The 16,313-nt window shown below is 47.3% G+C and overlaps 1 protein-coding gene across 1 annotated transcript in view; it reads right to left on the minus strand.

Moving 5' to 3' along the window:
• The window catches only part of LOC115076239 (protein NKG7-like), a 52,825-nt gene that overhangs the window by 13,721 nt on the left and 22,791 nt on the right, over positions 1-16,313 (minus strand). Inside the window, exon 4 of the mRNA XM_029577462.1 lies at positions 13,661-13,783. Coding sequence (XP_029433322.1) covers positions 13,661-13,783 — 123 coding nt within the window. The remainder of the gene's footprint in view (positions 1-13,660; positions 13,784-16,313) is intronic.

Raw genomic sequence — 16,313 nt, forward strand, 5'->3', positions numbered from 1 at the left:
CTGTCTCAGACTTCACCATCCTCCCCCCCCCCCCCCCTCACCCACACACCATTCACTAGCTGGGACATGGGGGAAGTCAGGAGTGAGGGTCAGGCAGCTCCCCCCTGTCTGCGAAGCCAGCCTCTCACTAGTAATGCAGGGAGGGAGCTGTCTCAGACTTCACCATCCTCCCCCCCCCCCCTCACCCACACACCATTCACTAGCTGGGACATGGGGGAAGTCAGGAGTGAGGGTCAGGCAGCTCCCCCCTGTCTGTGAAGCCAGCCTCTCACTAGTAATGCAGGGAGGGAGCTGTCTCAGACTTCACCATCCACCCCCCCCCCCCCCTCACCCACACACCATTCACTAGCTGGGACATGGGGGAAGTCAGGAGTGAGGGACAGGCAGCTCCCCCCTGTCTGTGAAGCCAGCCTCTCACTAGTAATGCAGGGAGGGAGCTGTCTCAGACTTCACCATCCTCCCCCCCCCCCCCTTCACCCACACACCATTCACTAGCTGGGACATGGGGGAAGTCAGGAGTGAGGGTCAGGCAGCTCCCCCCTGTCTGTGAAGCCAGCCTCTCACTAGTAATGCAGGGAGGGAGCTGTCTCAGACTTCACCATCCTCCCCCCCCCCCTCACCCACACACCATTCACTAGCTGGGACATGGGGGAAGTCAGGAGTGAGGGTCAGGCAGCTCCCCCCTGTCTGCGAAGCCAGCCTCTCACTAGTAATGCAGGGAGGGAGCTGTCTCAGACTTCACCATCCTCCCCCCCCCCTCACCCACACACCATTCACTAGCTGGGACATGGGGGAAGTCAGGAGTGAGGGTCAGGCAGCTCCCCCCTGTCTGTGAAGCCAGCCTCTCACTAGTAATGCAGGGAGGGAGCTGTCTCAGACTTCACCATCCTCCCCCCCCCCCTCACCCACACACCATTCACTAGCTGGGACATGGGGGAAGTCAGGAGTGAGGGTCAGGCAGCTCCCCCCTGTCTGTGAAGCCAGCCTCTCACTAGTAATGCAGGGAGGGAGCTGTCTCAGACTTCACCATCCTCCCCCCCCCCTCACCCACACACCATTCACTAGCTGGGACATGGGGGAAGTCAGGAGTGAGGGTCAGGCAGCTCCCCCCTGTCTGTGAAGCCAGCCTCTCACTAGTAATGCAGGGAGGGAGCTGTCTCAGACTTCACCATCCTCCCCCCCCCCCCTCACCCACACACCATTCACTAGCTGGGACATGGGGGAAGTCAGGAGTGAGGGTCAGGCAGCTCCCCCCTGTCTGTGAAGCCAGCCTCTCACTAGTAATGCAGGGAGGGAGCTGTCTCAGACTTCACCATCCTCCCCCCCCCCTCACCCACACACCATTCACTAGCTGGGACATGGGGGAAGTCAGGAGTGAGGGTCAGGCAGCTCCCCCCTGTCTGTGAAGCCAGCCTCTCACTAGTAATGCAGGGAGGGAGCTGTCTCAGACTGGTATCAGGGTTAGGGCACTCTGTGCAGGAAGATCACAACACTCCTGGTATTAATAGGGATAGGGCACTGTAAGAGATGACTGTAGTAGATTGAATAAAGATCTGATGTTTCTGCTCTCCTCACACCAAACAAAAACAACACACAAGCAGAGAAGCCCTTCTTACAAAGCTGAGCTAGTGAGTTAAGTAGGAGGAAAAGTAAACATACTGGTGCCAGTGTGGCTACTTAAAAAATACACTTACCAACAATCAATTACATATATTTGAACTGTGTACAGTTCCAGCCAGGACCACCTTTCTAAAATGCACAGTGATTGGCAAATTCAACATGCACTAGCATTTCAGGTGCCTGCTAACAAAAATAATAAACAAACAAGTTCTAGTCACGTGAGTGCTGATCATTACATTACTTTTTTTGTCAAGCTTCCAACTGTTTCCATTTCACATCCCCCCAACCATATTGGTAACATCAATAGATAAGAGCACAGCCAGCCAATAGGAATACATACATACATATTCATTCCTAAGTGACCTTTACTGACCTGGGAAGTGTGAACACTTTGTTTCATTTTCTGTTGGTGTTCGTTAGTTTCCAGTTCCATTTCCCATCCCCCCAACCATCACCTCAGTGGTAACCTTGGTAATATCAATAGATAAGAGGGCAGCCAGCCAATAGGAACACATATTCATTCCTAACTGACCTTCAGTGACCTGGAAAGTGTTTATTTGTATCATTTTCAGTTAGTGCGCACTAAATCGAGTTAGTGCGCACTAACTCCCCGTTAGTGCGCACTAACTCGAGTTAGTGCGCACTAACACGATTTAACGATTTTTAACGATAAATCGTTAGAATTTCTATTGTATCGTGTTCTATAACGATTTAAGACGATATAAACATTATCGGACGATAATTTTAATCGTTGAAAAACGATTCACATCCCTAGTCCCGACATCTGAATTAGAACATTTAGGTTTAAGAAAGTAGTCAGGAACCTCCTTTACTTTTCCCATGCCATCCACAGTGACAAAAGGCCCATTTGAAGGGCCTATCAAGATGATTAATATGCAGAAAAACAGACAGGTTAGGCGTGCTTCCAGGAGAGGGCGGGGAAACACTGCCTTAAAGGTGCACAGCTACTTTCATATGCTATTGTAAACTTCCCCTGCACATTATTCTTAAGCCTTTTCGTCTTCTGGTGAGTTTGGTTTTCATTTGAATTAAAAAAAATACTACAGGCACCTGCAGTACTGCATGTGGGGAAAACACTCAGTCCCTATCAGCACAGGCTTCACAGAAAGACAGGACTGGAAAGGCCTGAAGAGGTGGGGCTATCGGAGGACTGGGTTTTCCCTCTATTTACGGGACTCTGGGCAGGTTTTCTGTACTGTCTGGGTCGGGACAGCTCTGACTTCTGAGCCGCTATAGGGGAGGTCAGGATGAGCTTCTGTGTCCTGTGTCCGCTGTTGCCTCCTCTCGCAGCTCATTGGCTGTTAGAATGAATGCCTGACCAATCGACTGTAAGTGACTGGGGCAGCGGTGCAGGAGAGACATTGCTTTCTACTTGGCCCTGGAGCTGCTCATGTTCTTCAGTCAGCAATGAGCACTGCCAGGCCACCATTACCAGCCAGCTGACAAGATAACCACCCCTTTCCTAAGGCAAAGGGGGTCTGGCCCCCAAAGTAGAGAGGAGTCCAGGACCCTGAGCAGGGCATGAACTGAAGGAGTTCTGACTCCTGCCTACTCTTGAACAGCCACTGCATAGGGCAAGGAAGCCAACATATGCTCCCCTCCTATCTCCCACTTCCTGATTCCAATCTTGCTCTTTCATAGTCCGCACTAGGGCTCCTGGCACAGGTGATGAAGCAAAGGTGAGACATCCTTCTCCTTCCCATCCCCATAGTCTCTGCTACTAGCATTGCTTCTTAGGTGGGTGAGGATTCCTCTGCTTTCCACCCCTGGGAAGAACTGCACTCTTTATGCAGTGTCTTAAACTGCTGGGCTATAGGGTAAGGCGAGGAAAGACAACAAGGTGGGGAAGGAGGGAGAGAAGAGACAGCAGGAAGATGGAGGGAGGGGGGAGGACAGATAGCAGGAAGAAAGAGGGGAGGGATTTAGAAGGGATAAGAGAAAGAACATGAGGAGGGGAGAAAGGGATCTTCTTAGTGTTTGGGTACTTGCCAGGTTCTTGTGGCCTGGATTGGCCACTGTTGGAAACAGGATGCTGGGCTTGATGGACCCTTGGTCTGACCCAGTATGGCCTGTTCTTATGTTCTTATGACAGACATCCCAAGCAGGATGGGGAGGAGTACGGAATAGGCAAGCCAACAAGAGGAGGGGATTGGAGGAGAATGTGCATAGGAGAAGGGGAGGGGAAGAGGAGGTGTTCAGGAAGAAGGGGCAAGGAGAAAATTAAAATGGAAGGGGGAGAGTAGATTGCATGTTAAAGGAAGGGAGTTGGGAAGGAGATGTCTGGAGGGAGAAGATGGAAGGCTTGGAAGGAGAAGAGAGAGTTGAAGGCTAGGGGAAGGGGAACTGGAGGGCTGAAAGTGAGAGCAAGAGGAGTGGTGGCAAGAGAAGGAGAGGAGATAAGGAAAGGAGTGTGATGAGAGAGAAGGAAGAGGATAGAATAGGATAGAAAAGGGTAAGAAGAAAAAATATAAAGGAAATGCATAAGGAGAAAGAGGAGGGGGCAGATTATCAAGAATCACAGAAAGGCAGAGCTGGAATAGACCTCACTGAGTCCGTTCTCTTCCCAATAGGATCTATGGTTCCAACACCATCCCAGACAGATGTTTCTCTACCCGCTTAAAAGCCTCCAATGATGGCGACTCTACCTCCTTCCTGAGTAACTTGATCCAGTACTTAATCGCCTGTATGGCTGGAAAGCTCTTCCTATTGCCTATGCCTGAATCTCTCCTGCTGAAATTGAAGTCCATTACTTCTTGTCTTTTCCCTAGTACAGCTGGAGAACAACTGATCCCCATTCTTTCAATCACCTCGGGCTCGGACGTCTTCTTCACCCTTTCCTCAGGGGTTAGCCTTGTGATCTTTCACCGCTATCCTCTAGACTTTCTCCAAAGTTTCCATGATCATCCTGAGAGAGGATCAGAGTTGGAACAGAGGGAGAATTTCTATGCATATCTTACTGATGATATTCCTGTTAATACTTGCCAGTATGGTGAGAGCTGTTTTCAGCACAATCCTATATTGCTGGCTCATATTCAGTGTATGCTCTGCCAGCTTTTCGGCTCTCCCCTTTTAGTCCAGTCTATGATAGCTCTCATTTGAGCCGCAACAAAATACAACCTCAGGTGGGAGGTTGTACATTACATTGTCTGAACATTACATTGCTAGCCACCCTGGGTGGTTTTCTTTTCTATATGAATGCAAAAATGCGTTTCTGCCAGCATTTTAGAATAACAGTGGGAATATGTATCGGTAAAGACTGAAAAAGGTAATTAAATTTTGGAAGTACATTCATTGTTATTGATGCTATTCTTCCCATTCAAGCCAGTGAAAATCTAGACCAATTATCGAGGTCCCTGAAAACCTTAGAGACCAGAGGTGTGTAATTCAAACTAAATAAGTCATCAGTCTTGTTGCTAATTAAAATGCCTAAGTATTTTATTTTCTGATTAGCCCATTTGAATGAGAACATCTATTTTAAGGACAGTATTTCTTCCAAAGGAACAGAAATATTTAGAACCTCTGACTTATCAAGATTTAAGTGGAATCCAGATACAGAGCTAAACTCCGACAACATCTCCATAACTCCCATCAAGGATTTTTGTGGCTGAGACAATGTAAACAAAATCTCATCATGGAAGAGTGACATCTTATAAACAATCCCTCCTACATCTATTCCCGTTATTAAAGCCTGTTCTAGGACTTTTATAGCTAGAGATTCTAGAAAGAAGGCAAATAACAATGGGGATAGAGGGCATTCCTGCCTTGTTCCTTTCTGAACTGGAAAGGAATCAGAATAAGATCCGTTAATTTTAACACTGGCTTTTGGGGATTCATATAGCTTTGACAACCACCTCAAAAACAGTGGGCCAAAATTCATTCTCTCTAACGTGTGAAGCAGGTATGGCCAATGGACCATATCAAATGCTTTTTCCATGTCTATCAAAAGCAGGAACTTGCCGCTGTTTTACCCACCAGATGAGATCGATTATCTTTCGGACATTGTCTGCCGCCTTTCTACCCGGGATAAAGCCTGCCTGATCAGGATGTATTAATTTTGCCATCACTCTATTTAATCGATTAGCTAACGTTTTGGCAAGTATCTTCAAGTCAATATTAATTAAGGAGATGGGTCTATAAGACTGGTTGCAGCCTGGTTTTTCCAATATGGTGATCCTAGCCACATTGGACCCTGAAAACAGAGATATTCCCTTGCGCATAGACTTAAACAACTCTGTAAGGTGGGGGGTCAAATTATTCGCAAATTTTTTATAGAATTGGCCTATGAAACCATCTAACCCCAGAGCGTTGTTAATTTTGAGGTCTTTAATCACTTGCATTATTTCTGTGTTATTTCTTTTTCAAAAAACTGATTTTCCTCCTCTGAGATTTGGGGGAGATTGACCTGATCCAAATGCAACTCTATCCCCTCCTTCCGAGTACTGGACTCCGCCTTATATAATTCACCATAGAATTGTTGAAATTGCCTTTGGATTTCCTTGGAAGAGGACAGTAATGACCCATCTGCATCACGAATCCCAGTAATTTGGTTTTGAGCTATTTATTGTTTCAGCCTGCGGGCAAGGAGTTGACCGGCCTTATTTTCCCATTCAAAGTGCTCTTGTTTTAATTGATTTAATTGTAGCGAAATGGCATCCAGATTTAAGGAGCAAAGTGAGTGCCTGGCTTTTTGTAATTTTGAATAGATGGATTGGGAATGAGTTCGTTTATGAAGGGCTTCTAATGAGGCAATCTCTGCAGAGATTTTTTGAGTGGATTTCTCCTTTTTCTTAAAAGTTGCCTGAGATATAAACTTCCCTCCTAGGACAGCTTTTAAACACTCCCAATATAGTGATCGATTTTGCGTATTAGCCCCATTATATTTCTCATATTCCTCTATGGCCGCTTGTATAGATAAACATAAGGCCTCATCCTCTAATAAGGTGTCATTTAATTTCCAATATCGCTTCCCGGGGTATATACCTGAAATCTGTAAGTCTATCCATGTAGGGGCATGGTCCGTCCATGCTATCTGACCTATGTCCACCCCTAAAATCCTCTGGCTTATGATTTTATCCACTAAAAAGAAATCTATCCTTGAATAGGATTTGTGAGGGTGGGAATAAAATGTATAGGTTCTGTTATAGGGGTACCAATGCCTCCAACTATCCACCAAAACCCTTCTCTGAATGAAAGCTTTAAGGTGCTTTCTGCTAGATTTTGCTCCCAAACCACCCCCCCGTTGAATTATCCAAGCGAGGTTGTACCTTTAATTTAAAATCACCCGCTATCAATAAATGCCCCTATCCCAATGAATCTAAAACATTTCAATACTATCTATAAAAGTGGGATGTTTGGAATTTGGGGCATATATATTCAGCAAGGAGTAAATCTCCCTCTCCACTTCTATTTGCAGGAGGAGAAAAAGTCCATGAGGATCCTCGTATGATTTTTGGATATGGCACTGTAAATCTTTATGGAGCAGAATTCCCACTCCAGCATATTTTGCTGTTTTTGAAGCCTCTGCAAAGAACTGTCGGGGAAACAATGACCATTTCAGTAAATGCTCATCGCGACGCTTTAAGTGGGTTTCTTGCAAGAAAATGATAGCTGCGCCTGAACTCTGAGCCTCAGACCTAAATAAGTGCCATTTTTGTGGGCTACTTAGTCCCTTGATATTATGGGATAATATCCTAATAGACAGCATCCTGATAATTAGATAATGTTAGGCTCAGCATTTTCTTCCTTAAGCCAATCCCCTCACCCCCTCCTTTATGCACTCTTCCCACAGATCAGCTGCTATTCCAGGTGTAAAATACTATTGCCTCCAGTAAGGTACCCTTAAGATGTAAATACTTCCTAGTTTGTTAATTGAGTATGCTAAGCAAACTAAAATAATAAACAATAATAAATTTTCCTTCCCCCATTTCACCCCCCTCAAACCAGTTCCCTCTGCTATTTTCCCATAGTGGGCCTGCAGCCGCAGATGAAGGTGGGAACATCCACGGACCATGCCCCAACCCTCCCCGAGCCATGGCAACTTGTAAACAACCAAACTTACAGTTGTTTTTTTTTTTAATAGAAATCACTATAGCAATATGCATCCAGTTGTGTAGTGGATAATGCCCCTACACTCTCAAAGGATCACCTCCATCGTGAAACCAAAAATTTCCAAATGTTTTAAATGTTTTATCTTCACCCCTTCCCAGAATCCTTCTCATGTAGAGAGTCCCCTGAGCTCCACCGCAGTCTCCGACCGCCTTTTTGCACTCTCTGCCATCTTGGAGTGCTGCACTCGGCGCTTGAGAGAAGCTCTTGGCTGGAGCAGAGATCTTTACCACGTGGCCTGCCTCCTTCAATATGGCCGCTGCTTCCTCTACGGTTTTAGCTCTGGACGTAGAAAGGGAACAGCCATCTGTTCCAACTTATTCAACATAGCTATGTTGAATAAGTTGGAAATCGCGATCGTTGATCCTAAATAAAAATTTAAACCCCTCACCCTCCTTAATCCCCCCCCCCCCAAGACTTACCAAAACTCCCGGGGAGTCAGGACGCCATTCCTGTATTCCTTTGCGAGGAGCACGTGACGTCGGCGTCACGTCGGAGTGACGCGGACGTCACGTGATTCACCGCGCGTCCGCTCCGGGACCCTCGTTGGAGGCCTCCTGACCCCCCCAAGCTGGCCAAAAGTTCCATTTGGGTCCAACGAGGGTCCCGGAGCGGACGCGCGGTGAATCACGTGACGAATGCGTCACTCCGACGTGACGCCGACGTCACGTGCTCCTCGCAAAGGAATACAGGAATGGCGTCCTAACTCCCTGCTGGACCACCAGGGAGTTTTGGTAAGTCTTGGGGGGGGATTAAGGAGGGTGAGGGGTTTAAATTTTTATTTAGGGAATCGGTGCACGTATGGACATAGACTCAACTTATGGAATTCTACATATGTCCATATTGACCGAAATTGACCCCCCCTTTCGACTTCTGGACTTATGAACATAAACTTTTTGTCTGCACATCTCTAATGGGAGCCCCAGGACCATGTTTGTTGTTTTCTGGCTGCCAAAAGCACTTTTTCCTTTTACAGTGAAGCGATTAAAGCAGACGACGATATCCCTGGGTTTATCACTTAATTTGATCCCAAAGATCTATGGGTCCTCTCAAGTTCCAGCTCTTGTTCACCGAGCTCTCTGGTGGTACCTTGCTGTTGGCCCAATAAAGAGTTACAGATCTTCTTGATCGTCTCCTTACGGTCAGAAAATTCTTCGGTCTCAGGGATTCCCCGGAATCGGAGATTATTTCTCCTGCTCCAGTTCTCCAAATCTTCGATTTTAGCCTGGAGTTTCCCGTTGTCAATAGAAATTTGAGCATAGTGCGTTTGTAATGTTTCTATTTTTAGTGCTTGCACATCAATCCTTATATTGCAGTTATCCACTCTTCTTCCAATCTCCATCTCCTCTCGCATATCCGACATTGTTGAAAGCAGTTCTTGCTTATTGTCCTTCATCTCTTTCCTAAGATCACTAAACCATCGCCGGAATCCTTCTCTTGTTGGTGGTTCATTTAGGCTTGCCACGGCAGCGCTGGGCGCAATGTCTTCCTCCGCCTCTGCAGTAACTAGGCTCGCTGCTTCCTGGTCTCCGACAGGCCCGTCTTCGTTGCTCATGTTTTTAGAGTATGAAAATTGCTTAAAATCGGGGCCTTTTTTCTTTTGTGCCACCCTTTATTGTGAATCTTCGGTGGGGAGATTAGATAGCAAGCCCAGTAGTGCTCTTTACTCTGCAATTTCTGAATTAGTGGCTCGGGGAGTGCAGGAGCTCGGATTCAAGCATCCATCTTGCTCGGCGGTGCTAGCGCCCACACCAAGACGCCTTCCTATGTTTACCTGAGGTACCAGCTTTCCGGGCCCACAGTCTGTGATCCTGAACTCTCAGGTTTGGCCAACTGGACTGCAGACCCTGAAAAAATTCCACCCAGGAGAAGGCAGAAAGTGGGCGTCGATCTGGCACCCACTGAGTCCCCCTCCCCTGCTGACAAACCAGTTAGGGGAGTCTCAAAACCATGCAATAATTCTGACTGGTCCCCCTCTGGTTCCCTACTTGCAACCCACTGGGAAGGGCTGGGCTCAGCAAAATTAGTTGGAGACAAATTGCCCTGAGCTTCCAAGCAGCACTGACAAAGATCAGCGGGAACCCCTGGCTGTGATGCCCGAATATGGCAAACCTTGCAAATTGCCAGGCGCTTAGACTTCTTAGCTACCAGCGCCATAGAAAAAAAGGACGTCCAGAGGCCGCACGCCCAACAACACAAGTGCTGAACAATTGTGCGTCCAACAGTGCATCCGTCCCCGGCAAGCACGGACAGAACACCCAAAAATTAGGACGCCTCTCTATCTTTAGATAGATAGATAGATAGATCTATAACTATCTATATGTATATGTTAAAATAGCAGAAATTGGGCAATATATATATACTATGTGAAGTGCTCTATGTAATTACAGAAAACAATTTCCAAAAGGGAAAAAAATGCACTAATGTGAAGACAATAAAAAAATAGTTTCATTCAAAAATTCTCCATATTTAAAACAATGAGCACTAACTACTATACTTTAATAACAATCAGCTGTAATCTGTTACAGTATTTAATAGTTTAGCAGGTAACACTAGAACACAACCAGCTACAATTTCAAAAACTGAGCAGAGACTTATATTACAGACTACACATACATAAATAAATAGATTCTACTGAATTAGAGTCAGATGTCAATAACAACTGTTCATTACATATAACTGCATTGGACCTTAATATACATAAGCGTAACTGCATTGCAAGTCAATATATCAATTGTCATATTCTGAAATCACAGTGTATAACCACAAAAACATGAACAAACATGCTAGCATTCAAACACCCAAAAGAGACAAACTATGATATATATGATGTTACGGGTTGGCAGATAAAAGCCCCTACAAGGCCCTTGTTTTGCCGATAAAGGCTTCCCTGGCACAGTAGACACCATACAAAATCTAAAAAACTGTTAGCTGTAGCTTTCCTCCAGAGCTGTAGTTGTGATATTTAACACATGCTCGATTATGTGATCAAAAATTTGATGAAATATAGCGCTAATTGTCAAATTGACGCTTTGCCGCCACACATAGCGGGCGTTTTTTCAACTCTCAAGAGTTCTCCAGTTTCTAGACAAGGGTCGGGAGGGGGTTTTACTTTCCAGTCCACTCACTGGCTGGTTTGGGTTATTCCTGTCTGGGTCATTTTTTGGAAACCTAATTTCAAGTTCCAGGAGGAAGTTATGACTGCCTTTCCTTCCTGTTTCTTGCATGTGCCGGCGGCAGCAGGCCAGCGGCCGGGCCCATTTATCCCCATTTGCCTGCTCCAGTGCCTGGTTCTGCCTCTCTTGCGGCTGTAGGCAGCCGCCTCTGTGTCCGGGCCGCTCCCCATGCTCCCAGCTCCTCCACGGATGTCCCAGCTCTATGGCGGGCCTCCCAGCATGCTCCTATCCGAGTGGAGGAGGAGTCAGGTGCTGGAGCAGGTGTGGTCATCTCGCGCTGCGCCCCTCCCTAGCCGCGTGCGCGCAAACAGCTCTACCTTTAAAGGGGCCGCGGCGGGAAACCACCCCGTGGCCCCGGATGATGATGTCACTGGGTCCCGGTACTTAAGGCTGGGCCCAGCCAGTGCTTCCTTGCCTTGGCAACAGGTCTCCACACTAGTCGTGTGCTTAGTTGCGTGTTTCTGCATTTCCTATGTGTTCCTGGTTTGTTCCTGCTTCATCTGTGTTCCTGTTCCTGATCCTGGTATCCGTTCCTGCTCCTGTGTTCCGTGTCTACCCTGCTTGTCTTCTACTGATTGATACCTGGCTTGACCTCTGCTTCGTCTGACCACGCTACTGATTGATACCTGGCTTGACCTCTGCTTCGTCTGACCATGCCACTGTTTGATACCTGGCTTGACCTCTGCTTCATCTGACCACGCTACTGATTGATACCTGGCTTGACCTCCGCTTCATCTGACCACGCCAGTGTTTGATACCTGGCTTGACCTCCGCTTCATCTGACCACGCTACTGATTGATACCTGGCTTGACCTCCGCTTCATCTGACCACGCTACTGATTGATACCTGGCTTGACCTCCGCTTCATCTGACCACGCTACTGATTGATACCTGGCTTGACCTCCGCTTCATCTGACCACGCTACTGATTGATGCCTGGCTTGACCTCCGCTTCGTCTGACCACGCTACTGATTGATGCCTGGCTTGACCTCCGCTTCGTCTGACCACGCTACTGATTGATGCCTGGCTTGACCTCCGCTTCGTCTGACCACGCTACTGATTGATGCCTGGCTTGACATCCGCTTCGTCTGACCACGCTACTGATTGATGCCTGGCTTGACCTCCGCTTCGTCTGACCACGCTACTGATTGATGCCTGGCTTGACCTCCGCTTCGTCTGACCACGCTACTGATTGATACCTGGCTTGACCTCCGCTTCGTCTGACCACGCTGATTGATACCTGGCTTGACCTCCGCTTCGTCTGACCACGCTACTGATTGATACCTGGCTTAACCTCTGCTTCGTCTGACTACGCTACTGATTGATACCCGGCTTGACCTCCGTTATGTCTGACTATGCTCTTGCCCATCTCCTGGTTTGACCTTTGCCTTGCCTGATCATTCTCTGTCTGACTCCTGGTTTTGATCTGTGCTTGTCTTGCACTCTTTCTTGCCTGCCACCTGCCCTGACTTCAGCCTGCTCTACGATGCTCCTGGTGAGCCCTACTCTGGACTTGGCTACAACCACTGCTGGCCCCTGGCTGACTGTCTTGTGATCCCTAAGAGGACCTCGGACAGAGGCCCACCTAAGTCCAGCCGCCCTGGTACCCAAGGGCTCAACCTGTGGGGAACAAGGGCTGGTATTGGCAAAGCTCCAGCCGGCCTCCGTCAGTCAGCCAGCTCCACCTGCCGACGGTGGGGACCCATAGGGCTTGCCCTGCGGGTAGCGTCAAGCCCACCTCAGCCCAAGGGTCCACCTCCTGCACAACACTGCTGGGAGTTTGAAAAATCTTGCTTCTAGGGATCCCATCAGGGATTCACAGGACTGAAACAGTAACCAAGACTAATCCAATTGTGAGTAAAGGCAAAGCCTAACATCCAAGAAGTTACCCATCCTGTGCTTCCAAACCTTGGGGAGAGAGAGAGAGTTTATCTCTGTGCAGAGACTGCAAAGTTGTAGCATTGCCAATTGGAAGGGAGGCTCTGCCCATCAATAGGACACCTTGCCCACCTAAGGATCTTGTTTTTCCAAGCCCTAGAGGGAAGGAATTCCCCTGGCTGGCGTTTACCTTCCTGCACAGACTGAGGAGGAAATTGCAACAAGAGGAGCCATTGTGCTACTGCGGTTTAAGATTGGGCCATTTTTCATCAATTGCTTGCACTCTAACCCGGTGACCCCAGTCTTTCTTTGGCACGCCCAGCACGCTGTGAGGCAGACATGCATTGGTTGCTCCAGGGGGAGAATAAAAGGAGACACCCTTAGCACTCGGGGCTCTGGGAGTCACCTTCCCCCCCCCCACCCTTGACCAAGAAGGAAGAGTCAGAGATCAAGGTAGCCAGGGAAGGTTCCTGTCTCCACGAGAACAACAAATATTTTTATGGCCTCATAGGGTGGCAATCTGCACCCGGAGCTGGGGTTACACGTACAATGGAGGCAGTATATGCAAATATATCTCATGCATATTCATTGCAGATATCTTGAAATCCTGGCCTGTCTGTGGTTCTTGAAGACTGAATTTGGCCGCCCCTGCTGAATATACTGGCTTTAAGATACACATTAGTGATGGTATAACGAGGTTTCACTGCACATAATTACTTCATATTCATGATGACTTCATAAGCAGAGGATGCTATAGTGAGGGGCCTTTGTAAATGATGATTTTAGAGTGAATGTATAAGTTAGGGAGCTAAACTGAGCGGCAGTCGTATATAACGCCCTGGACCTGTGCACCGGACTTACCTGCGGCTATACCGAGGATCGCTGAAAACCATCCAATGCCAAACGACCAGCCAAACCTCAATTTGGGAGCAAAGGGAGCATAGGTGCCGGTAAAAATGGCCATGCCGAAGAAGACAAGGATTGCTGAAATAAAGCACAGGACACATTTCTCAGGAGCATCCATCAGACCCAGTGTAAAGTCATTACTGGCCACTCCAGCAGTGATGGAGAAGCACAAGGCTGGGAGGCCTTCCTTATCTTGTATGTTATATTTAAATTGCATATCACCTGGAGATAGTATATCTAATAAATAGATAAATGCAATTGTGCTTTACAAAACATATTTTTGTACCGAACCTTTCAAAAATGTTCTATATTATTTTTGTCTAAAGGATAAGGCTCAAGAAGGAACAGAAACTGTAGCGTTAAACATAGTAACAGAGTGGCTGCTTGCGGATGAAAAACCATTTAGCCTACCCTGACTTCCCACTTGCCCCTGCATGTCCAACTCTAGCTCTGATCATCAGTCTTCCTTGCCCTTACTATCACCCTCTTGACAATAGAGATCTCCCAGCTGTCAGCAGTACAAGCTTCACCCTCCTATCTTTTTTATGCTAAAGTGGAATGTGTAACCAAACCCCTGGTGCTCTGCACTGGTCAGACTTTCTACCTCTCTCTTTGTTGACATCATGCAAGCTGTCTTTGTCCCAACACTGATCCCTGTGGAGTGCCACTGGGACCGGTGTTGGCACCAGTTCTGTTCAATATCTTTATCAGTGACATTGCGGAAGGGATAGAAGGAAAAGTTTGAATATTTGCAGATGATACTAAGATCTGCAACGGAGTGGACACGCCTGAAGTAGTAGAGAGACTGAAAAGTGATTTAAGAAAACTGGAAGAGTGGTTGAAGATTCAGCAGCTGGGATTCAATGCCAAGAAGTGTAGTCGAGCATCTGGGATGTGATAATCCAAAAAAGCTGTATGTGATAGGGGGAGAAAAATTGATGTACACGGACCAAGAGAGGGATCTTGAGGTAACAGTGTCTGGAGATATGAAGATGGCAAAGCAATGTGACAAGGCGATAGCTAAAAGCCAGAAGAATATTGGGCTGCATGGAAAGAGGAATAACTAGTAAGAAAATGGAGGTCATAATGCCCTTGTACAGGTCCTTGGTGAGGCCTCACTTGGAGTACTGTGTTCAATTCTGGAGTCCATATCTCAGAAGGGGCAAAGAAAGGTTGGAGGCAGAGAAGAGAGACCAAAATGGTGTGGGGTCTGTATGAAAAGACCTATGAGGAGAGACTGAAGGACCTGAATATATATACTGGAAGAGAGGAGGTGCTGGGGAGATAGGATACAGACCTTCAGATATCTGAAAGATTTTAATGATGCACAATAGTCAAATCTTTCCCATTGGAAAGAAATCAGTAGAACTAGGGGTCACGAAATGAAACTTCAAGGAAAATGACTCAGAACCAACGTCAGGAAATATTTCTTCACAGAGAAGATGGTGGATGCCTGGAAGGCCCTTCCTGAGGAGGCGGTGAAGATGAAATCCGTGAAAGAATTCAAAGAGGCATGGGATAAATACTGTGGATCCCTAAAAGCTAGAGGATGAGAATGAAGAAAAGAGTGCCTGGGGGTAACTTGCTGGTGTAGCGGTTTCTACCCTTAACCAATAAGCCTTTATACTGTTAATGCAACTCCATCATTGCTCTCCACTTCATTGGCAGAAGAAAAGGGGAATGGAATTCAGGCAGTAACTAACGAGGGCCCTGACGTTTATTGCTTGGGAAACTGATAAGAATGGGAGTAACCTGCATGGCATGGCAGATACTGCCATAAACCTGCCTGGCAGACTAGACCATTTGGTTCTTTTCTGCCATCATGTCTATGTTTCTATGTTTTAGGAAAACAAAATATCCATCAACCCGCCCCTCCAATCATTCCTCGCCCTATATCCCCTTCACCTAGCATAAATGTATTCAAACATTTCCCTCCTATATCCCATGTCCTCCACACCCATGGTAAGAACCATCAACCTGCCCCACCTATCATCCCTTAACCCCAGGGAAGAATCTCAGCTTTTGCCACCCTTAGGTTCTTCTGGTGCCACAGAGCCTCACCACAAACCTTGGGTCCTATCCCTTCCCCCAGCTCCTTGGCCATACTGAGAACAGAAGTCAGTAAGCATGGGGAGTGATTCAGCTAAAACTTACAGGCACCACAGGGGTCCTGCCCCATCTGTGATTCGCTGACTTCTATCCATATGGTCAATGGATAGGGGATCAAATATCAGATATTAAGGCTCTGGCCATGGTTTGAACAGGAGTCCGAGAGCAGGGACGGAGTCATCTTGCGCTCCCAGCCCTGACACCTGCATGGAAGGCCAGAAGGGGTAGGGCAATTGAAGTGACTGTGAATACAGGCTGACCCTGTTTCTGCAATCACTGACCTCTGTCACATCACAATCGAAGACCGGATGTTTGCCCAACTATCCCCTCCTCACGAACCACATGGACAGAGCATCAGCCATATGCGCCAGCTCCATGGGAGCTTGAGCATCCCCAATATTATCTCCTGCACTCCTGTGAATAGGGAGCTGAGAGCTCTGTGGGTGCTTGAGTATCCCCAATATTATCTCCTGCACTCCTGTGAATAGGGAGCTGCCAG

The sequence above is a fragment of the Rhinatrema bivittatum genome, chromosome 14, assembly GCF_901001135.1.
Source record: "Rhinatrema bivittatum chromosome 14, aRhiBiv1.1, whole genome shotgun sequence".
Classification (NCBI taxonomy): Eukaryota; Metazoa; Chordata; class Amphibia; order Gymnophiona; family Rhinatrematidae; genus Rhinatrema; species Rhinatrema bivittatum.